This window comes from Pectinophora gossypiella, chromosome 21 (assembly GCF_024362695.1).
Source record: "Pectinophora gossypiella chromosome 21, ilPecGoss1.1, whole genome shotgun sequence".
Lineage (NCBI taxonomy): Eukaryota > Metazoa > Arthropoda > Insecta > Lepidoptera > Gelechiidae > Pectinophora > Pectinophora gossypiella.
In genome coordinates this window covers 8,111,121-8,136,443 of record NC_065424.1, presented here as the reverse complement: position 1 = coordinate 8,136,443, position 25,323 = coordinate 8,111,121, and the positions used below count along the sequence as shown (strand labels likewise).

At 39.7% G+C, this 25,323-nt stretch overlaps 1 protein-coding gene across 2 annotated transcripts; it reads right to left on the bottom strand.

The window, feature by feature from the left end:
- Positions 1 to 397: 397 nt before the first annotated feature.
- On the bottom strand, positions 398 to 24,380 carry LOC126376545 (digestive cysteine proteinase 2). Of its 2 annotated transcripts, none has more exons than XM_050024012.1 (16): positions 24,349 to 24,380; positions 23,767 to 23,850; positions 20,702 to 20,789; positions 17,962 to 18,067; positions 17,387 to 17,510; positions 15,213 to 15,348; positions 12,925 to 13,040; positions 11,572 to 11,686; positions 10,507 to 10,587; positions 9,345 to 9,469; positions 8,272 to 8,373; positions 7,427 to 7,553; positions 5,666 to 5,771; positions 4,333 to 4,422; positions 3,123 to 3,220; positions 398 to 1,631 (listed from the first exon to the last, which is right to left on the bottom strand). In XM_050024012.1, exons 2-16 carry the CDS (start codon positions 23,825 to 23,827, stop codon positions 1,445 to 1,447), a joined length of 1,662 nt encoding a protein of 553 aa, XP_049879969.1. In that variant the 5' UTR covers positions 23,828 to 23,850; positions 24,349 to 24,380; the 3' UTR covers positions 398 to 1,444. The 2 variants fall into 2 exon arrangements, with proteins under 2 accessions (XP_049879969.1, XP_049879968.1); XM_050024011.1 differs by lacking the exon at positions 24,349 to 24,380 and adding an exon at positions 24,070 to 24,088.
- Between the last annotated feature and the right edge of the window lie 943 nt (positions 24,381 to 25,323).

Here is a 25,323-nt window from a genome sequence, read left to right as displayed (position 1 = left end):
AAAGCACTCATACTACACCCGATTATGGATGGACAATAGAAAACTACAATGAGATATCGGATGTGGTGCGTAACCTTAACTTCTCTTAGCGTTGTCCCGTTTTTCACAGGGTCCGCTTACCTGAAACCTGAAGATTTTGACAGATCCGGTTTTTTACTAACGCGTTCCCGAAAACCTTCCTACCCGCGAATGGAAAACCAGCCCAACGCGCAAGCAACCATAGGTAATAGTAGTACACTAGTAAGTAGTAATTAGTGCGTAAACTACCATTACATACATACAAATAGCGAAATACTACTACGGCGACTTCGGCTTCGTCATTTGATGGGCTCAGGTCGGATAACAATAGGAATAGTGCGAAAACGCCCTTTATCATTAAAAAAATAAAACAAAATACTAATTTAAAAAAAGTATAATCCCTTAATTACATTGGAGAACAAAGGAATGTACATACACAGCCTAAATTCATAATTTCAGTTAACTATGAGATTGCCTTAACTTACAACTATAGCAATAACAAAATTTGAGATTTAATGTAAGTTTAATTAAATTAATTTCATGCCAAATTCTTTTCCTCGAATTGCATTGAAACCGAAAAACGTAAAATATAAGTTTTAAACTCTATCTATATTGCAACATTTACACTATCAACCAATCATAAGAAGCTAATGTTGCCAATTTAGACTTAAAAATCCTAAATTGTATATTTGAATTATTATTTTTTAAACTTATGTTTATTTATTTATTTGTTTATTTCTTACTGGGAATTGGTATAAATAGACAAATCATTTATAATAATATAAGATTTTTAACAAACTTTTAAATTTTATATAAAAACAAGTAGTTTAAAAAGTAACACTTTTTTAAGGTTTAATATAATCTTAGATCTAAGTATGGTGATATGGGTATTTTACATTTAATATTGTTAGTAATGTCATTAAATGCATTCGTAGAAAGGTAACGTATTTCTAAAAGTTAATATAAACATTGAAACCGAGTTATCTTCAGTGTATAATACTCGCATTGCATTTTAAGAAGGCACTTTAGCAAATAAATGGAATGAAACTTAGATCGTAACTTGGGGGGTTAAAAAGGCCACATCAATGCAATTCATCTAAAAAAAGCAATATTGCTATTTGATATTTCTTGACTCTGCGCACTTACTTTTTATAAGCGCAAATGTCAAACTGCAGTGTTACCAGTTGAACGGCTTATAAGTGACGTTTTTAAGGCCCCAATGCATTACTTTTGTATATTAAATTACCATTTACAAAGGAATGTAACTACACACACTACATGTGTACATGTGTCCACTATAGTGTTGCCAGATAATCGACTGCATGTCGATTAATAATCGATTATTTTCTAAGCCCTAAATAATCTAAATATCGAATCGATTAATCGGCAACACTAGTGCTTACTATATATTCCATGTATATAGGAACTAAATAAGAACATAAGTAGGGGCGGTCATGACCCCGCAGTTGTTGTCCTTGGACGCCATGAGGACGTATCCCTGATTGCCCCACATGTTGGACCAAGAGTTCTTGATCAGCCAGTAGTGCTGCCCATTCAGCACGCCGTAGCCAACGGCCAAGACTGCGTGGTCGAGGCCGTCGATGTCGTTTTTACTGTGGGTAGTTGGGAATTTAATCAACAAAACATAACATAACATCCTAATTACCTAAATGATAAAAATGTCTGGTATTTAATGTGTTCCTCTAGTTATTAAATAACTTGTAATGTATACCCTCATTGGTTTTTAAAAGATGTGTTGCTGTTGCAGTCCCTTGTCATTTCTTCTCCTCAGCCATAACACCTTGCGAAATGACGTAAATTCAAAAATGTTATATTGACCTTCAACAAGTTTATCCATGATAATTACGTTGAATTAATGATTCTGATTTCTGATTTCATCATGCCTGTATCCCCGTAAGGGTAGGCAGAGGTATATAGTATATACAGTCGTCGCCAGCTATGTTCAAGTCAACCGGACACAAATTTTAAAATCACGTGATATATTTGTGATAGTTGGGAATTTAATTATGATTATTAGTAGCCCATTTGATCCCACTGCTAGGAGTTTCTTTCTTTTTAGAAGTCCGTTAATTGTTTTTCCTTTAAAAACTATGTTAGTACTTAATATACAGGGTGTAAGATCGTAACGAAAACTTTGAGGGATGATTCAGACCATGATTCTGAGTGGAATTTTCCATCACAAAAGCAAGATGATCCTTGCTTCGAAGGACACATTAATCAGTTAGTCCCGGCTACTATTTACTTAAGTAGTCGTTACATGAGCCATGTCAGGGGCCTTCGGCGGCTCAATAGTAACCCTGACACTAGGGTTGATGAGGTCAGGAGACAGTTGAGCCACACGAGAGAAGCTGAACTGTCTGTCTTGTTTTTTTGTCTGTGTTCTGTCTGCCCTGTTTATAATCATCATCACAAATTTAAGAGCCACGCTCTTGTCGGTGCAGCATTCTCCATGCTACGTTTTTAGGGCAAAATAAAGCAGTGGTTTCCCTCTTGCCTTCTGCCCCGCAGTACTCTGTCTGACGCGAGTGTGATGGCGCCCAGAGTAGTCTACTTCAAAGCCGTATTAGGACTCCTGTCCTCCGCCTCTGAATAGTTCTGACAGTTACTGCTGCTCTCTGTCAGGTTCCAGATGATAGTACCTGTGACTTATGCCCCTTCCGTCCTGCATTGCCGTACTTATGTCTGTGTAGAATGGATTGTAGTAAAATGTTGTAAATGTATAAATGTGTGTCGTAGATTTTACCTAAATAAACTTTTTTATTATTATTATTATTATTTGTATGTCGTTTCCATATCTTGGGCTTATGGAGTCCCGGACTTTTGGAAGGCGTGCGTGGGGCCGAAGCCAACACGTAGAGGCCCCTTAAGACAGTTTAATCTAAATGTGGTGTGACACCAACCGGCGATTATCCCTGTATGCACTATGGGTGTGCAGTGCACCCAAAGACAATCCCCGGTTCGTGTAGGACTATTGCAGATTATGGGAACAAAGGGAATTGGGCTATTAGGTTGGGGGTTAGTGGACCGGATACTGGGGCTATGGGGGGCTATGGCGCCTTATTATTATTAAAACATATACTCACCACTTAGGGTCATAGTAGACGCCGTGGGAATAGAAGCTGAAGGTCTTATGTGACGCGTCGATGGCTACAGAGATAGGGCCGTGCTTGAACAACGCCAACTGTGAATAATAATCCAATTAAATTGTTGATTTTCGTGTTGAGATGAAGGGGACGCCTTTTAGCCACTACATACATAAACTGACGCATATTTCCCACCAGGGTAAGCAGTGACTATGAAATTCCATTTGCTTCGATGATATTTATACACATTTAAAATAAATACAATAATGGCTACCGACAGCAGACACCTAATTAGTAATTTTATTTCAAGTTATACCCGTCATTTTCTTAATCGCCGAAAAGGAAAGGGACGGATGATTGATCACTGTTAATTTTAAAATGAAAGATAACCCGGGCGAATAAAATAGGCATCCCGCTCATATGCAATCCGTTTGACGTGTGCTGTCAACTTAATTAAGTCGGGTTATTGGTCAACGTAAAAGTTTGGAAGGGTTTCTTAAATGTCTGCCTAAAATTGACGTTTGTTCTATAAATGTTATGCCTGTTGATTACCCGTCCCTTTCCTTTTCGGCGAATAAGAAAATGACAGGTATAACATAAAATAAAATTAGAAGGCGTCTACAGGAATCAGCGCCGTTAAGTAGTACATATATAATAAACTAGCGACCTGCCCCGGCTTCGCTCGGGTGCAATGCTGAGGAAAAAATGAAATTATTTACGACATCACATTAAAAACCTCAAAAATAACAGTATTTCTCCACTATTTAATGGATGTTATTATACTTATAAACCTTCCTCTTGAATCACTCTGTCTATTTAAAAAAACCGCATCTTAATTCGTTGCGTAGTTTTAAAGATTTAAGCGTACATAGGGATATAGGGACAGAAAAAGCGACTTTGTTTTATACTTTGCAGTGATAAAACTACCCCTAACACGACTAAGATGATTAGAATGACATCAGGACAGAGATATACGATATCGCCTAGCGCGAAAGAGACGAGAGATATGTCGCTCTAGTAATGTACGTTTTAAGGGGGAAGGGGGGGGGGGGGTATTTTTATGATTGTAAAAGGGTAAATAACTTAGCCACTATTAGGTAGAGACTTGTAATTAGCCTTTAGTTATTGTTTGGTTATTATTTTAGAAAATGTATACGGCCGTAAGTCTTCCTTAAAATAAATAAATAAGAAAATGCAATATGGAACTCACCATGAGCGCCTTCTCGTTGTTGGTGGTGACGTTGACCCACCCCTTCATGGATGTGACCAGCGTAACGTTGTCAATGTGGCAGTATCCGTCCTGGAGACACAAGTTATTTAGCAATGGGAAATATAGCTCACATAGAGAAAAGCGTGTACGGTCACGAGCACTAATACGTATACACTTTGAAACCATGTCATATTATAACTTATTTGACAAATGAAACCGTAAGTCTCATTAAATGTCAAATATGATAGTGCGACAGGGTTCTAAAGTGGGTACATCATATTGCTCATGACTGTACGATAACCTCAATGTTCCTTGACCAAATTCGCAGAAACAGCATTAGAAAATGAAAAGTCTGATAATGATGTATGTAATTGAAATGCTTGAATTATTAATTAATAATTATTTGTATTTTTATTAGCAGTAGCGACAAAATATTCAGTCTCGCGCGCGAGTCGCTTGCGAGTGGTCGCGGTTGTGTGATTGCCCGATAATGTCCGTTGATACGATTAAGTGTGCGAATTGTAATGTGGTGATCTCGGAAGTCCTTGCGTTAATTCGTAATAAACATGACGTTTAAACCTGGTGTCAAGGTTATTACTGAGCCGCCATAGGCCCCTGACATGACTCATATAACGACTACGTACTTACATCAGTAAGTAGTAACCGGGACCAACGGCTTAACGTGCCTTCCGAAGCACAGATCGTCTTACTTTCGGACAATCAGGTGATCAACCTGTAATGTCCTAACCAAACTAGGGATCACAGAGTGATTTTTGAGATATGTCCCCACCGGGATTCGAACCCGGGGCCTCCGGATCGTGAGCCCAACGCTCAACCACTGGACTACGGAGGCCGTTAAGTTTAAGTTAAGGGCTATGAACGTTATTTTTATTATTAAGTTGACATCACCATTAACGTCCCCACTGCTGGGGCACGGGCCTTCCCTATGGATGGATAGGGAGATCGGGCCTTAAACCACCACGCGGGCCCAGTGCGGATTGGTGGTTATTAACGACTGCTAATGCAGCCGGGACCAACGGCTTAACGTGCCTTCCGAAGCACGGAGGAGCTCGAGATGAAACTTTTTTTGTGGTCACCCATCCTAAGACCGGTCTTTGCGAAAGTTGCTTAACTTCAACAATCGCAAACCGAGCGCGTTTACTGCTGCGCCACCGAGCTCCTCATAAGCTAGTTTATTGACTTTTGGGTGATATGCCTGTAATGTTAATAGTTTGGTCTGTGTAAGATGAAATAAATGTGTAGTGTCTGTGTAAAACGAGATGTTTTGTATGGAGTGTGTGGGGTGTAGTACTAGTAATAAACGGTTGGTAACCTGTCCGAGGTAGCCGCCGTAGTCGTCCTCAGTGGGCAGACCGTGCTTCATGATCCACTGGTAGGCGCGGAAGTCTTCGCCGCCGTCACACCCGTTGTTGCCAAAACTGAAATCAGAAATCAGAATCATTTATTCAACGTAATTATCATGGATACCCTTGTTGAAGGTCAGTGTAACATTTTCGTATTTACGTCATTTCGCAAGGCAATAATGCGAAATATTTATTTGCACTGCTGTCATTGCAATCAGGCTATATCGTTATAATCTGGAGTCTTCAAAGCTAGAGAGTGATCCACCTTAGATCACATCGTTATGTGGCGGACCCAACTAGTTGGCCAGCTAGTTCCGCCCACATGCAACAGATGGCGCCACATTCAATAATGCAGTCTTCAAGCAGTTCTGAAACGCGATATCGAAGTTTACACAGCGAGACGCATATATACAACTTCCAACACAACATTGTTGGATCGTCGATCCCTAGTCACACTACCAACTTGTGGCTAGCGGGGTACTATGCTCAGGTCGGTAGGCAGTACACCCTTGCCCCCAAAGTTATAATACAGAACTTTATTAATAACATGTCGTTACAAGTCAATTACAATAGTATTTTATGCAACAGTTGTATAAGAAGGGTCAAAAAATGCGAGTGGCGTGAGTTGCGATGTGAGCCTTGGCGAACATCGCAATAAGAGACGCCACGAGCATTTTTTGACCTAGTTATACAACGTTGCATACAATACTTTTTCTACGACGACGTAATTTTAAATGAAACAAAAATTTTCCAATTTATTTTCCAACGCGCGGGAAAATGGCGGCAAATGTATACTTTTTTTTATAGTATATCTATGGCACCAAACAAAGTAAAGGTGCCAGTTTCCAGGTCAAAAAAAAAAAACAACAACAATGCTTTTTTGGCGACATTATAGTACAGTTACACTTTGTAAACAATGCTTTTATAGGCCATAGAGCGTACACTTTTTCAAAGAGTTTAATTATGTATGTACTTATATTAGACTTTTTGGTTATTTAAATGCCAGATTAAAGTAGAGGAGTAGAAAAAAAGATAAATATTGTCATAAACATAAACTGCCTATATACGTCCCACTGCTGGGCACAGGCCTCCCCTCAATCAACCGGAGGGGGTATGGAGTATACTCCACCACGCTGCTCCACTGAGGGTTGGTGGAGGTGTTTTTACGGCTAATAGCCGGGACCAACGGCTTAACGTGCCCTCCGAAGCACGGAATTATCTTACTTTTTCGGACAATCAGGTGATTCAAGCCTGAAAAGTCCTTACCAAACAAAGGACAGTCTCACAAAGTGATTTCGACAATGTCCCCATCGGGAATCGAACCCGGACCTCCAGATCGTGAGCCTAACGCTCTTACCACTAGACCACGGAGGCTGTGATAATATTTATAATCGATAACAATTATAATTAATAATTATATTACTTTTTTGTCAATTACGACTTGTTTCGTCACAAGCTCCTTTATGTCATAAAATTGTTGTTCTAGTAGCCAAGACTTCAGTCTAGTTTTAAAGGTTGCAGGAGACGGCGCAAGTCGCACTTTTTCTGGTAAACGGTTATAGAGAAATGGTCCACGAATAAAGACTGACCTATCCGACTTGTCCAGTCTGTGAGTAACCGATCTGAGCGCACCGTCATACCTAAGATTCTGCACCATCCTCAGTTGCATACCATCTTACAAATGTCTACTCATCATCATACAAAATGTGAAACGGATATTGCGGACTCACCCCCAGGAGCAGTCGACCAGCGCCTGCTGCGACAGCCGCACGAGGTGCCCCCCGTTGTGCAGGAACAGCGCGCCCTCCACGGCGCCCACCGTGCCGAACGACCAGCACGAGCCGCACACAGACTGGTCTGGGGCAACACGGTGTCATGTTATACCACCATATCATGTAAACCACGAAAGCGCCTTTTTGAAGTTGACCATATCGTTGAAACGTCAACGTTTAATGATATTTCAATCGACGTTTGGCCATATCGTTAATGTAGACGGAGTCCATGCTATGTGGTGTAATAAAAATGAGAATAGTCGATTAATTTCTTAGGTTCAAAATTATGTAACTATTCGATATGGAAAATTGTACAATAACATTGATTCACCGATTATAATATCAATCAAGTTAATATAATCGACACCAGCGCCACTACCGGTGAAGATTTGTTACTAATTTTACGATATGTTTGCCAACGTTTGGCCATATCATGAAGTAATCATGCATTTAGTTGTTCATATCGTTAAACGTTTTGTGTTCATTGATCTGGCGAAACTACATCACGATGTGGCCAACGAGAGATATTCCTTTTCATGAAATGTTGCCATTTCATGAAATGATCGAGCACATCATGAAATGATTAATTCTATGATCTCACCACGATATATACATACATATAAAGGTAAGCAGAGGCTATGGAATTCCATTTGCTTCGATCCAGAAACACTTCTCTTGCTTTCATACACGCACGCTGGTTCAGAGTAGATCGTACTGAACCTGTTCTAAGGAAATCCCCAATTTTTTTCCACATCACGTGTATCTTGCGCGTATTAGCTGGTATATGGGATAACTTAGTCTACCTTTCACGGGTGTCACGGCGCCGATGAGCCTCCAGTCGAACTCTGGCGGCAGCTTCACGCTCATCTCTTGTATGTCATTGTCACTGTATGGGAACGGCAGACCTGGCGGGAAAATCCAATTGCATTTATAACGACTGTATTTATAATGAATGGAACATTTATGAATCGTATAAGAAAACTAGGTATGCCCAAAAGGTTCAAGGTTAGCCCAGCTGACGTCATCCCACCCTGCGTTGCCATTTCGTAGAAAAAAATTACCCACAATCAATGTTTTTAATTCACTTTCCAAGGAACTTTTGATCTTTTAGTAAAAGATTTACTCATAGTTTTCATGATTTTTATATATGTGACAAGTAATAGTAATTAAATACATTAGTCAGTAATTCACTTTATTTTCCATAACAAAATTTACGTCCTTGGAATGTTGGAGATACCAATTTAACGGTAACACTTACGTCATCAAAGGGCTAGTAATGGCGGCTTGTCATAGGATTGAGCATACCTGGCTTTCTTATACCATGGAATAACATAAACAGCCTACATAAGTCCCACTTCTGGGCACAGAAGTCCCCTTCTCTTTCCAACATCTCTTTCTTGGGCATCGTTCTGCCAGTTTTGTATTATTTAAAAATAGATTGGCAATTGTCACATTTGCGGATACCACTAAATGCAAATTTCCAAATTCATCAATTAGGTATTAGATTTATCGCGTATCCAAATTTGGATTCAGAACTAATTGTGATTCTGAGTTGATATGAAGTGAAGTTTCCTGTCGGAAAATTCATTAAATATTTAGTGTCTTAAAATTAGTTTTAGGATCCTTTTGCGACAAAAAAATCCACTTGATATCAACTTAGTATCACGGTGTGAATCATTCCTCAAAGTTTTCGTTACAATGTCACTAACAGACTCACGAAGAGAAAACTAGACCGAGAAAATCTTCAGGACTCGAAATGTCAGAGTCGTGTCAAGCCAAAATGTTGACCATTAAACCATTACACTATTAAACTATTACACACGCGATTATTTTGATATTTTTTAAACAAAGACAACTGTTCATAATGATACGTTACCTAGCGGGCTGGGTCCACTGTGCACGCGGCCTCTCAGCGCGGCCAGCTCACTATCAGTCCGGTCGGCCAAGTGGTTCACGGACAGCCAGAAACTACGGAACTGGCGGTTATGTGACTTGATGTATCTGGGGGAATGAGATTTTAGTGTGTAGCGTTTTTTTCAGTTCCATACTTTTGCGACGGAAAATTCCACTGGATATGAACTCAGAACTATGGTCTGCTGAATCATCCGCCAGTTTTCGTTACGAAAACACTAACACTGTATTGTAAAATAATTATATTGTAGATTATACGTATACATAAACTCAGAAGAAAAGTAAACAGAGACAATTAAATTATATAATAATGTAAATTAAAATTAAGTAAAGTTAAGCTTAAGTAGTATTCTGCTTGTCTTCCCGGGCATGTCGTAAAAACCGACAGAGGGATTGTGTCTTCTAACATGATGGACTAATGTTATGAGCGATAGGCTGATCCCTTATCACCATAAAGTTCATCATACCCAGCTTACGACATCGTATCAACAGTGGCTGCAAGTTGCCTTTGATTACTTACTTGTAGCTCTGCCCACCCCATTAGGGATTACGGGCGTGAGTTTATGTATGTATGTATGTAATATTAAGTAAAACTCTTGACTACATCGTCGTATCACTTCCTATTGTTAATTTACGATTTTAAACGTATTTTATATATTTTCACTTTTATAAGGGGTTTCGCATTTTACAACCCGCGGCCTGTCTCGCCTTCCTCTGCCTTAGTGAACATTTATTGCATAATGGTGCTAATTCCTGTAAATACCATCTAATTTTATTTTAAGTTATATCTGTCATTTTCTTATCCGCCGAAAAGGAAAGGGACGGGTAATCGACAAGCATAAAATTAATGGAACACACGTCAATTTTAAGCACAAATCTAAACCAACCGTCTAAAAATTTTACATCCGTCAATAACCCGTCACAGTTAAGTAGACAGCACGTCAAACGGATTGCATACCAGCGAGGTACCTTTTGATTCGCCTGGGTTATTCATTCATTCGCTCATTCTTCCTAAAATTAAGAGCTGTGAATCATCCGTCCCTTTCCTTTTCGACGGATATGAAAATGACGGATATAACTTAAAATAAAATTAGGCGGTGTCTGCAGGAATCGGGGCCAATGCTTACCTTAAATTTTGCCGGAAGATGTTCAAGCGCTTAAGCTGTTCTACTTCCGACGCGTATTGCTTGGTATGCTTCACCTTGAACCTGTAAATTAGATAACATTATGTTACAACTATATTCCATCGCAAGATGATCTAAGCACCCACACCTCACCGAGCTTTCTCGTGATATGTTGTGCGCCGTATCGCCGTCTATATTGGTCGAGCCAATTGGTTTAGTGGACACTGCGCTCAAGATAAATGAATAACTAATTGGTGCAATTCCGCCAAATGAAAGAAAGAAAGAAAGAAAGAAACATTTATTACTTCCGGACACCACAGACACAGACAGACAGGTACATTACATTTAACACAAGACAGAAACCAAAAGGAAATCAATAAGTACATAGACAAAAAAATATATATATCAAAACAAAAAGAAAAACAAACCAAAATCATAAAAACAATAATAATAATAACTAAGTATTCTAAATGCAACGCACTGACGGCCCGATCATCTGAAATAACTCATGTGAAGCTTACTTTATGTAAAAAAGCTTATTATAAGATTAATGGCTACCTAAATGATAAAAATGTCTGGTATTGAGTGTGTTCCTCTAGTTATTACATAACTTGTAATGTATACTACATTGATTTAAAAGATGTGTAGCTGTTTCAGTTTCTTGTCATTTCTTCTCCTCAGACATAACACCTTGCGAAATGACGTAGATTCAAAAATGTTATATTGATCTTCAACAAGTTTATCTATGATAAATACATTGAATAAATGATTCTGATTTTTAAGTTTTTATTTTAATAACCTTACAAAATTGAGTTTGGAGTCACACTTCACACAAAATTAACATTTTTACCGCATAAGTGGGAGTGAGAAAGACAATCCGCTCGCTCGCTTACTCTTTAGAGGCTTACGTCTATTTGGACTAAGTAAAACCTTGAGGGGGCGATACGAATTAGTGCGAGTAAACGCAATAATTTACAAAAATGGCGGCCAACCATCAAACATGGACGCCACCGAAACATAACTTACATTTTACCCGCCCACGGTGAAGCAAAAAGGTGGGTTTATTACCTGTCAAACTCATCGTGTACGTGGTCATCATTGATAGGGTGCACGAACTCCCGCATAGGGTTGAACGTGGCCAAGTGCTTGTTGCCGGGGCCAGGGAACGACGAGCACTGCATGCCTGAGAACATCAGACCAAAGGATGGATAACTGATCAAATCATCATACCAGACCATAACGGCCTCCATGGTCCAGTGGTTTGAGCGTTGAGCTCACGATCCGGAGGTCCCGGATTCAAATCCCGGTGGGGACATATCACACAAATCAGGGCCTGTGGTTTACAGGCTGATCACCTGATTGTCCGAAAGTAAGATGATCCGTGCTTCGGAAGGCACATTAAGCTGTTGGTCTCGGCTACATAAGCCAAGCCATGTCAGGGGCCTTTGGCGGCTCAATAGTAACCCTGACACCAGGGTTGATGGGGTTGGTAATCCACCTCACAACCCACACGATAGAAGAAGATCATACCAGATGATCGATGACCGAGTCAAACCATCATGCCAGTCTAATACAGGTGAGGTCACATACCTCCGAAAAACATTTGTTGGGAATGTGGGTTTCCTCACGATGGTTTCCTTGAACATCTGATAATCATTTTTGATCCAAACAGACAACTTATTGGTCAAAGCCCACAGCGCACGGTTGCTTGTCTTCCGGTATATTATCGGATACATTTTGGCGAGTGTGCATTGGAATTCTATCACCGGTTTTCATCTTCGGGAACCAAGAGGTGAGCTGGGATCCCCCTATGTATCTTAACCCTATTAATATCCCTACAGCTCGTACGAAGCGTTTCGCCTCCTCGTTTCTATTACGAACGACTAAGGTCTGGTATTCTCGGCCCGAGAATCTGATTCCCGATAAGTACAATCTGGGCCCCTTCAAGGCAAGGATGAATAAGCACTTTTTAGGTAAGTAAGTGTCCCAACTTCGGCGTCAGGCACATCGCTACTTACCATCCGGCGAGATTGAGGTCAAATTCCATAAAAAAGCCGGTGAACTCGCGAACCGAGGTTTTCTTTTTAATAATATAGTCTCGCGTTTGACCACAATCTCACGTGTTGGTAAGTGACGATGTGGTCTAGGGTGGATCACGCTAAGCAAATGCCTATTCATTCTAGCCTTGAAGACTCCCAGATTATAACGAGTTGGTAAAACAGACGACGGCAGACAGTTCCAGTCCTTTGCTGTTCGCATCAAAATGGAAGAGGCAAAACGTTTAGTGCGGATTGGTGGTATATCCACAACATAAGGATGAAATGCCTGCCGACGTCTAGTTGTCCGTAGATGGAATGGAGTGGGTGGCATTAACTCGTGAAGGTTCATAATATTGAAATAAGTAAATATTGTGGCACTCACTGGCGTCGACCTTGAAGACGTTGGGGTCGATGTCGTCGACGTCGTAGTCGCTGTAGTCGATGTAGTAGTGGTCGTAGTGGGACCCCAGCAGGGAGTTGTACCCCTTCATCTCGTATCTACAAGATACACAAAGACGCTGATACCAGTACAGTCATGGGTAATGTAATGTACCCACTTTAGGACTCTGTCGCACTAACATATTTGATATTTAGTGAGACTTACAGTTCAATTTGTCAAAAAAGTTAATGTGACATGGTACCAAAGTGTATACATATTAATGCTCGTGACCGCACATACGTAAAACATAAAAAACCTATACAGGGTGTTAGTAACATCGTAACGAATACTGAGGGGGATGATTCAGACCATGATTCTGGGTTAATATCAAGTGGAATTTTCCGTCGCAAAAGTCATTTTTTTTTTAGTTTTTTAAATTATTTTTAATTCTATACTTTTGCGATGAAAAGTTCCACTTGATATCAACTCAGATATCATGGTCTCCAACATCCCTCAAAGTTTTCGTTACAGTGACACTAACACCCTGTATACGTCCCACTGCTGGGCACAGACCTCTTCTCAATCAACCGGAGGGGGTATGGAGCATACTCCACAACGCTACTCCAATGCGGTTGATGGATGTGTTTTTACGGCCCTCCGAAGCACGGAATCATCTTACTTTTTCGGACAATCAGGTGATTCAAGCCTGGTGGAAGCAATTCCATAATTTCTGCTTACCCCGGTGGGAAATAGGCTTGTTTATGTATGTACCTTCACGAGCATCAATATGCATACAATTTGGTACCATGTCACATGTTTTTTTTTTTGACAAATTGCTCTGTAAGTCTCACTACATGTCAAATACGCTAGTGCGACAGAGTCCTAAAGTGAGTATAGTGGGTATTATATTGCTCATGACTGTATGCATGGTATAAGAAAACCAGGTATGCACAAGCCGCCATTGCTAGCCCTTTGATGACGTTAGTGTTACCACTGTGTTACCATTAAATTGGTATAGTCCAACATTGCAAGTAAGTAAATATTTTACTAAAAGTTCAAAATTTCCAAAGTAAGTATAATAACATGGTCGTGGGTAATTTATTTTTTACGAAATGGCAACGCAGGGTGGGGTGACGTCAGCTGGGCTAACCTTGAAATGTTAGCTGTCACTTTGAACATACCTGGTTTTCTTATACCATGACTGTATGTATGTAAGTGGGTGGTCGTGATGACTATATCAGTGTTGGTGAGAGTGGGTACTCGTACCATACTTTTAGCAACAATATGCTGAGTCAGTCCCAAATGGGACTTAGTTAGCTACTACAGTAGGGCCTCGGTAATCCGGACGCCCGCTTGTTCGGTGATCACTGTAATCCGGCCGGGCAATGTGATTCGCGGGGGAGGCCCGGCGCGGCGGGGTGTAGGTGCGGGCTGTCGTGAGCCAATGCACCGTTAGTTTTTTGTTTATCGCCTTTTGTGTAATACGTAGTGTCAATTAAGCGCGCTCGCTGACATGGCGTCGTGACGTAAACATTCGACTTTGACAATAAAAGACAAATTGCGGATTATAGAAATGTAAGATAAGGATGACAGCTACCCTGTCATTGCTCGGAAGTTTGGTATAGGCAGGTCAACTGTAGGCGACATAAAGAAAAACAAAGACAAACTCTTGAAGTTTGTTAGCCTAACAGAACGTGGTCCCATGAAAAACACTACAACAATGCTATACATAATTCAAAAATTGATTAAAGAAACTAAGGTTAAACATGTATTTTATTAACATTAAATATGGCATACTGTAGTCGGGACGCCTCGATAATCCGAAAAGGGTCTTGTTTTTGCCTCTCCGGATTAACGAGGCCCTACTGTAGTCACAAATTGTTAATCTTAATTTATGTAAATGCTTTTGTAACCTTCACTGTTTTGGGAATAAAGTTACATAACATACATACATAAACAGCCTATTGACTACGTCCCACTGCTGGGCACAGGCCTCCCCTCAATCAACCGGAGGGGGTATGGAGCATACTCCACCACGCTGCTCTACTGCGGGTTGGTGGAGGTGTTTTTACGGCTAATAGCCGGGACCAACGGCTTAACGTGCCCTCCGAAGCACGGAATCATCTTACTTTTTCGGACAATAAGGTGAAACAAAGGACAGTCTCACAAAGTGATTTCGACAATGTCTCCATCGGGAATCGAACCCGGACCTCCAGATTGTGAGCCTAACGCTCTAACCACTAGACCACGGAGGCTGCTGTTGGGAATAAAGTTATTCTATTCTATCTTACTTGACGGGTATGGGTATGGAGTCCCCTCTGAGTGTCTTGCGGTACTTCACCCACATGGTGTACTTGTTAACCTTGTCACCGACTGTGGTGACCATGCGCCATTTTGAAGTGTCCGAGTCACGCATAGCTTCGTTACCTGTAACAAACTTTTGGTTATTTATTCTACAATAAAACAGACGAACAACACACCTCGGACACTCCATACAAAAATCTCATTCCAACAGTGTTTCGCGTAACGCCAGTAGGTAGTTATTGGGCATTCTAAATCATCTTTTTTTCTCAATTTCACTCACAGCTCGCTCGCCCGACGAGCGAGCTGTTTCGCTTCATTTCGAAAAATGATGATTTAGAATGCCCAATAACTGATTCGAAATTGTGGAGACCGATTGCAATTGAAAATCAACTAACCTTTGCTTATTGTGTTGTTTCGTACTGTGAATCATTTTAACATATATACTTAGGTCAACAACTTAAGATTTTAGTACATGACAGACGGCTCCGGAGATACACACGAGTGATGAAATTTATGAAACAAAAACAATCCTTGAACCTAAATAACGTTTGTCCTGTTACGAATGGTTCTAAAGTACACCGTCACGGTAAACTATTACCAAATTCAATTCGATGCATAGTTTGTGGTCCGTCAAACTGTGGAAAGACAAATTTAGTAATAGGACTTTTATTACATGAAGACGGTTTACGTTTTGATAACTTATATATTTATTCAAAATCTCTTTACCAACCAAAATATATCTTCTTAGAAAAAAGCATGTGATTTGGATGTTATAAAAATTATGTTTCAAATACAATAGTGAGATTAGTGTCAAAGTAGCTTGGAACCAGGTTAGTTGATTTTCAATTGCAATCGGTCTCCACAATTTCGAATCAGTTATTGGGCATTCTAAATCATCTTTTTTCGAAATGAAGCGAAACAGCTCGCTCGTCGGGCGAGCGAGCTGTGAGTGAAATTGAGAAAAAAAGATGATTTAGAATGCCCAATAACTACCTACTAACGCCTATCGAAGGACGTAATATACGATCCCGACGACCCGATTACTCTAGCCATAGAGGCAGCCAATCAGCTCGCGACACCCAAACACTTCAGGACCCCGATACCGACCCCGCCGGCGTGGTCGACGATTTCCCTCATTCAGCGCTTATCGCTATCGACCCGCTAGGGTCGATTAATTCTTCCAAATATTTTTCCTCTCAGACGACGCCCTGAGCCGAGGTTCGCGTACAACTGGGCACCCTCAGGCCTGTTGTCTTAAACGCTGTACCGAGAGAGAGCGTTCAGCGCTCCCCATTTGTCCGATCAAGTAGTTAATGCCATCTGCGGCAAATCTACAATAAGCCACGTCAAAAAAAAGCGTAACGTCTAAGTGCGAACGAGACAAAATACAATACAAATATAAAAACAAGTTTACACACATGGACGAAAGATACAGTACAATCTGACGGCCTTATTGCTAAGCAGCAATTTCTCCCAGGCAACCACTTGCAAGAAAAACATTTATCGCAATTTGGTGCGGGACGGTGCAACATATTGTATAAAATAAATACCCAATAAAATACAAAATATATAAATAAAGTAGGTATAGATAAATACATACATACATATACCCATTTATATTGGACATCCTGTCATCATCATCATCATCAACAGCCCCACTGCTGGGCACAGGCCTCCCCTCAATCAACCGGAGGGGGTATGGAGCATACTCCACCACGCTGCTCCAATGCGACAATGGACATCCTGTATATGTCTAAATTGTGGAAAAATCCACTTGATATTAACTCAGAGTAATGAGCTGAACCAACCCTCTCAGTATACGTTACGAAGTCACTAACACCTTCGTATATTATTTTTACTGCTAACTTTATAAACTGAACTAAGGATAATAGAATTGCAAAAGCGGTATATAAAGCGAAAGTTGATGGTAGGGCTGGCAGAGGAAGACCGAGAAGGACTTACATTGACCAAATTTGAGATGTCCTTAGAAAAGGTTTAATACGATCTACTCTGAACCGGCGTGCGTGTATGAAGCGATTGATGAATGTGGAGGAATCAAGAGAAGTGTGTCAGGATCGAAGCAAATGGAATTCTATAGTCTCTGCTTACCCCGGTAGGAAATAGGCGTGAGTTTATGTATGTATGTATGTTATAAACTGACCGATGTATTTGAAGTCCGCCATGTCGGGCAAGACAGTCTGCACGTTGATGCTCTGGTCTGCGCTGCCATTCACCTGGAGACACGTCTGCTTGTTGAGGACCTGCTCCGTCGTCACCGGCGCCAGCTGGAACCAAGCATTATTAATTAACAAAAACATCATCATCAGCTCCTTAGCTTTATCCCGTTTTTCACAGGGTCCGCTTACCTAACCTGACGATTTGACAGGGCCGATTTTTTACAGAAGCGACTGTCTGACCTTCCAACCTGCGAAGGGAAACCAGCCCAATGCAGGTTAATTCACATACCTCCGAAAATGCATTTCTCGGTAATGTGGGTTTTCTCACGATGTTTTCCTCCTTTACCGCTGAACACGTGATAATCATTTATGATCCAAACATGAATTCGAAAACAAATTCGACATACATTGGTTTAGGCCAACGGAAAGCGAGAGGCAAAACCCGCAATGGAGCAGTGTAGTGGATTATACTCCATTCCACCTTCGGTTGATTGAGGGGAGGCCTGTGCCCAGCAGTGGGACGTACATAGACTGTTTATTTTATGTTAAAAAGGTATACCTTAAGAGAGGTGCCATACTGCGGGTAGACCGTGCTGGTGAGCTGGTATGTCTTCACCATTCCACCGTAGTAATCGATGCGGGACTTTCCATTCTTGTTGTCATACCTACAAACAAACATATTGTATACATTATTTATCATCATCATCACCAGCCCATTAACGTCCCCACTGCTGGGGCACGGGCCTTCCCTGTGGATGGATAGGGAGATCGGGCCTAAAACCACCACGCGGGTCCAGTGCGGATTGGTGGTTATTAACGACTGCTAATGCAGCCGGGACCAACGGCTTAACGTGCCTTCCGAAGCACGGAGGAGTTCGAGATGATTTTTTTTTTCTGGTCACCCATCCTATGACCGGCCTTTGCGAAAGTTGCTTAACTTCAACAATCGCAGACCGAGCGCGTTGACCGCTGCGCCACCGAGCTCCTCATACATATACATTATTACTCGCTCTGATTCCAGCAGATACTTCCAAATTTTAATTTTAAGTTATACCCGTCACTTTCTTATACGCCGACAAGGAAAAAGACGGATGGTTGATACGTAGCTACGTATTAGCTGCTGATTATTCTAATATCAAGTTGAATTTTCCATCGCAAAAGTATAGAATTGAAAATAATTTAAAAAATATAAAATCGTGAATTTTGCGACGGAAAATTCCGCTTGATATTAACTCTGAATCATGGTCTGAATCATTCCCCTCAGTATTCGTTACGATGTCACTAACACCCTGTATATTTTATGGGGAACATAGCGTAGAAAGTCCTTCATTACAAACCATATATCTATTCTATCTAACACAAAGTACATTCACATCTAAATCTCGGCCATCGATTTATCGCAATTATTGTTATAAACAATATTTTTCTCAACACATGTTTATATTACAGTTGAACTTTATCTATAGGTCACCGATAACTCGACGCGAGACGATAACTGTGCGTTTTATTTATGTGTTCGTTGCGAATATGAAAAGCCGGTCAAGTGTGAGTCCGACTCGCACACCGAGGGTTCCGAAGAAAGTTTGACTTTGTCGCTTCATATACGACATAAGGTCGGGATTAGTTTACCAACTGCAAATAAGTTTGTAATTGTAAAAACAGGTTTTTTTTTGGTGAACAGCATATTAACGATTTTCGTTTTTTTTTCCTTTCCTTGTGCTATAATACCTCATGAAGTACCCCATAGATTTTGTTTCCTTATAAAATGAAGGAAAATAAGGCTAAAAATGTCCATGTATTTGGATTGTTTTTTTTTTTAAAAAAAAACCTTGTTTTATTCACAGCTTCAAGATACACAAGTATCAGATGTTAATTTTAACTTGATACCTCCACGCGTTTCCGACAAAAAGGGTCTTGACAGACGGACGGACAACAAAGCGATCCTGTAAGGGTTCTGTTTCTCCTTTTGAGGTTCGGAACCCTAAAAACTAGTCTTTTGTCCGCGTGGACTTCGGTTCTAAGTTATATATGACGGAAGATAATGTCTCTTTCGCTCTAAACTTAATATATGTTTTTGTAAACTACTTTATTTTATAAGTAAATATTATTATGTATTCATTTAAATTATATTTGTGGGAGACACGGCTTCCGTGCCTCACTTAGCAGGGTCCACAGAATACCAGCGTCGTGGCTCGCGCCGCGGCTTATGCTGAGTGAGGCCCTTTTATAAAGGACACCACCACCATCGTTGACCAGTCCATACACACAATTATTTGTATTTCTCGTGTATGTTGTTTTTTTATTATGTGTTTGATTGTAAGTTATGTGTTACTCCGTGTTTTATATTATATATTTGTTATTTATTTTATATTTGTTACTGTGGTGTCCCTTTATAATAAACGTTTCTTTCTAAACGGTATAAAATCTAGTATGAAAGGGACGGGAGATAATGTCTTTCTACATAATTTTGTACAAACAGCAAATAACTAAATACTAATTAAAACAATTAAACCGTCTTCGAAATCTGTCTCGTAAAAAGTAAGAATAATATAACATAAAATATTTTTAATACTTTTTTAGTTTAAACTTAAACTCGAGTACTTAGCGTTTTATAATTTATTTCCGTTGATTGTAACTTGAAAGTATTTGTGATTTGGGACGAAGCACAAATTTAAATAGTGATATGGGACAAACTAATATTTTTTCGGAATATGGGACAAAACTTCAGGACGAACGTAGAATAAATCTATATTTGAAAACGGCCTCTGTGGTCCAGTGGTGGATCACCTGATTGTCCGGAGGTAAGATGATCTGTGCTTCGGAAGGCACATTAAGCCGAGATCGCAAATTCGAGATCGCGATTCGAGAAATTTTCGAGATCTCATCTAGTTCATAAAAATTGTAAAATTAGGGTGGCTGAAAACGATGAAAATTGTTGTTTGTAATGGTGAGGTTAACTAAAACAATTCTTTCTTGGAAAGAAAACAAAACCCTTTATTCTACAATATTACTATTTATTGTTTATTGAGAAAACCAACAGCATTATAAAAACATATTTAACAACACTTATTATCTAAACTTAAGCTATTTATAGGTTTCCCTAGAGTTCTGGAACATCGTTATATATTTTTAAAAGCGAAGCTAAACGAAAGAGGCCAGAAATTATTTTTTGAAAAGAAAGTATCAGTAAAAATAAAAATATGAAACATCTTAGCATGGTTTAAGGCTAGTAGATCGTGAGCCTAACGCTCTAACCACTAGACCACGGAGGCTGTTATGTATGTGTACATAAGACTTACCAGGCGTAAAACGGCTCCTGCAGCTCAGCGTAGGGAATGTACAGGTCGCCGCGGACCGTGTAGACCGGACTCCATTGCGGTGGAGAATCTGTGGGTGACACACTGAACATTTATTGACTTCTGGAGAATGTATCAGACACCACCAGCAGTGCCAATGGTAGCTCACGACGTGGTACATTCCTGGCAAGATACCGTTGTCTTTCTGCATTATCTTCTTCTATCGTGTGGGTTGTGAGGTGGAGTACCAACCACATCAACCCTGGGGTCAGGGTTACTATTGAGCCGCGAAAGGCCCCTGACATGGCTCATGTAACAACTACTTAATTACATCAGTAAGTAGTAACAGGGACCAACGGCTTAACGTGCCTTCCAAAGCACGGATCATCTTACTTTTTGGACAATCAGGTGATCAGCCTGTAATGTTCTAACCAAACTAGGGAACACAAAGTGATTTTTATGATATGTCTCCACCGGGATTCGAACCCGGGACCTCCGGATCGTGAGCCCAACGCTCAACCACTGGACCACGGAGGCCGTTTTTCTGCATTATTATCAACATTCTTATCCACATAAAAAAATTTAATGCATGTTGGGCGGATCCATGAGGGTCATGACCCATAATCCTGGGCAACATGTTGGGTCATGGGTGGCCACGACATAAAAGCCCTATCCGATCCTGGTTGGCATTGGTTGTTCCGTAAGGAATGTGCTTAGATCTACCATCGGACGGTTGGTCCATTTGTACCGGTACCAGTTGTACCAAGCGGTTGTACATTCATGAGCAATATAATGTACCCACTTTAGGACTCTGTCGCACTAACATATTTGACATTTAGTGAGACTTACAGTTCAATTTGTCAAAAACGTTAATGTGAGATGGTACCAAAATGTATACATATTAATGATCGTGACGGACGGACACATAGCGAGGAGAACCGATGGCCGCTGGGGCGGAAAGGTTCTAGAATGGCCACCACGTGTCGGACGACGCTCAGTGGGTAGGCCCGTTACAAGGTGGACTGACGATCTGGTGAAGGTCGCGGGAAGCCGCTGGATGCGGGCAGCGCAGGACCGATCGTCGTGGAGATCCTTGGGGGAGGCCTATGCCCAGCAGTGGGCGTCGTACGGCTGATGATGATGATGACCGTAGGTACCACGGCGCCCACAGGCATGAACTAAGTACCCACACCTCACCGAGCTTTCTGTTAGACCAACGTGATTGGTGGTGAGCCGTATCGCCGTCTATAATAGGGTGTTTCCAACTAGTCATTAAGTTACTTTTTACTAAACTTCAAAACACGAAATTACTATGGAATTCGTATGAAAAGCAACCTGTGACGTCATAGAAAAACGTGACAAAATGTCGCACTTATTATTATGCTTTTCTTTATAAAAATTCATAAATAAGTTAAATAGAAAAAATAAACCGTTTTTTGTCATCTTTAGATTTGTTTGTATTTAGTAATCCGAATTTCATAATTTATCTCCTAAGACCTAAGAAACTACACTTACCTATTGTGCAGATTGCACTTGCCCATTGCGATCTCTTTTGTATGTATTTTGTATTTGTCTATTATTTTTTACTTCTTTGTATTTTGTTTTATTTTTAGTTGTCATTATACTTTTACTCCCAAATTTTCGCTTTTTTATTATAAGCTCAATGAGGAGCTCGGTGGCGCAGCGGTTAACGCGCTCGGTCTGCGATTGTTGAAGTAAAGCAACTTTCGCAAAGGCCGGTCATAGGATGGGTGACCACAAAAAAAAGTTTTCATCTCGAGCTCCTCCGTGCTTCGGAAGGCACGTTAAGCCGCTGGTCCCGACTGCATTAGCAGTCGTTAATAACCACCAATCCGCACTGGGCCCGCGTGATGGTTTAAGGCCCGATCTCCCTATCCATCCATAGGGAAGGCCCGTGCCCCAGCAGTGGGGACGTTAATGGGCTGATGATGATGATTATAAGCTGTCGAAGGCTTAATCGCGCCGCTCACATTTATGGTTGAGGAAAGTTAATATTACTTTTATTATATATTAGTAAGTAGGTAAACTAAAACAATGTTTTATAAACTCCTTGTACTTCAATAAAACAAAGCATGTCATTAGTGACTCATAAAATAAATAAATTATAACTTATATTGGAATTTAGCAGTCTGTGTTTTATTTATATTACAAGTGACTCAACACGGCTTCATTTGGATAAAAAAGCCGGTCAATCGAGTGTTCCATACAAAATGAGGTAAATTAACAAAGATAATATAACGGAAGCTCTGTGTTTGTCGTTGAAAAACTATTGTCTCCATACATCGACACAGGTCGCCATTAGTTTACTAACAGCAAATAAGTTTGTAAACGCAAAAACATTTTTTTAATGTGAGCAATTTAAAGATTTTCACATATTTCTTGACTTGTGCTGTACGGACTTCTTTCTCGCCAAATTTCATGATTCTAGGTCTATGGAAAGTACCCTATAGGCTTTTCGTCTCTCTACATAGTAAGACTTAAAACGGCCATAACTTTGGATTGGATTAATTTAGAAGCTTTATTTATTCACAGCTTCAAGGTACCGCAGACATAATTATTAGATGTTAATTACAACTTGATACTTCCACTCGTTTTCGAGAAAAAGAGTCTTGACAGATGGACGGACAATAAAGTGATCCTATAAGGGTTCCTTTTGAGGTTTGGAATGGTAGAAATGATTACATTAAGTTTATCAGCTTTATTTTTAATTACTAAACTACAGAATAAATAAAACTAGCTTACCTACCTTGAAGATTTGGCAGGTCTCTTTTTTACAGAATTACATTCAAGATTCAAAATAATAAAATAAAACCTGGCAAACTTTTCTAATCAAAATGAGGGTAGATACTTAAATAACTAAAAAAAAAAAAATAAGAAAATAACTGTGTTATCTTATTATTAACCACAACACAAAAAGTTAAATTAATTCCAGAATGTCCTATAATTAATAGAAATAATGTAAAAAAAACAACAGGAAAGTTTAAAATAAATAAATTAGTAAAACAACAATAGCATCTATAGACGAATAATAAATAGTTTGAACTTACCTTTATCAACATATCCAAGGGCAGTGCCTAAGAGCAGGCAGGCTACGGCGGAGAACAGCATGACGACCACCCGCGACCGCAATCCTGCACGGAATGGAATGAATTTCGCTCCATTTTAGTTTTTTTTTTTACCACATGACCTACCCACTAAGACTTGACCATTCACTCACTAAGATTAATGAGTGGTATATAGTATCTCTTTTCATCAGAATAATATGGTCTGCGCTATAAGAATTCAACTTTGAGTATCAAAGGAATGAAACGAAATGATTCTTATGACGAATTATACCAATACCAACTTACTCATAAACAAAAAAATATGCGCCATAAAAAACAATTATTCAGGACACATGCGTTGTTAATTACTTTCTTCACAAAGATATGGACACGCAAATATTTAAACAATGACGATTCGTACGAATTTGTGGACCATCAACCTGATTTTAATTACCGGTAGCGCAAAAATCATTTTTCTACGAAAATACCCCAACAAATGTTGGAATGTATGGAGTAATTAAAACGACATTGCTTATTATAACTCATCTACAAATGCATATTTATGTTACAATTTAGTTTACTTACAGGATTTTAATTAAAGTTGCACACAAATTCCGAATTAATTTTCTAATACTCAGAATCGTATAAGACATACGTTTTTATAGCTTAAATAACTAAACAACGTCAACAAGAACTTTTTGCTCAGAACAATAACTAAAGCATAGAAGGAAGGCTAAAATAAGAATTCAGAAACTATAAACCGGCTCTCTTCTAGCTTACGACACAAACTATGAGTGAGAAAAGGACAAATGATTCGCTCTTTGCTTCATTTTTTCCGAGGTTGTCACAACATGAAATGTCATTTGGACCTATTGGACTCATTTTAACTCGGCCAAATACATAGTAACATACATAAGAAGATTTTACTTATATTTACCGAACTATTTGACACGGTCGCGTCAACTGTGTTTACGAGTGTCTTGTGTTCAGATTGTTTTAAGTGATAATTTAACAATATTTTTCCAAATAAATGGAAAGAAACTTTTATTTATATCAAATAATTGAGTGTCTCGACTGTGTGACATTATGTCTTGTGTGGTATGGGGCTGCAGCTCACATTCAGGAAGAAAAGAAAATAGCCAACAACTTCTGTCGTTTCATCGGTAAGTTTTTTGTAATTTTCTAGTGAAATGTGAACTGCTGAACAATTTTAGGAAAGTAATATGTTTTGCTGAATAGATTTGTAGCATAAAATATTTGAGATATCCATTATATTATACGTTTCATCGATGAATACGGAATTGATTTGAGGTTATGTTGATTGTCCATAGTGATGTACTAAAATTATCGATACTTTTAATTTTTAGATTTCCTGTAGACGATAACAAAGAGAAAGAATGGATAATTCGCATTAATAGACGAAATTGGATTCCAAATAAGTACAGCCGTATTTGCTCGAAACATTTTACTGCGGATTCATTTATGTGTGTTCCTAATTCAAAGTGGAGGCGTCTTCGAGACGATGCTATTCCTACATTGAACATTATAGATCAGACAGAT

Bases quoted from the DNA above. Each gene is read 5' to 3' on its own strand.
- LOC126376545 (XM_050024011.1), bottom strand. The intron at 9,470-10,506 runs GTAAGCATTGGC...TCATTCCCCCAG, and splicing joins ATCTTCCGGCAAAATTTAAG to ATACATCAAGTCACATAACC. The intron at 1,632-3,122 runs GTGAGTATATGT...AACTACCCACAG, and splicing joins GTCTACTATGACCCTAAGTG to TAAAAACGACATCGACGGCC.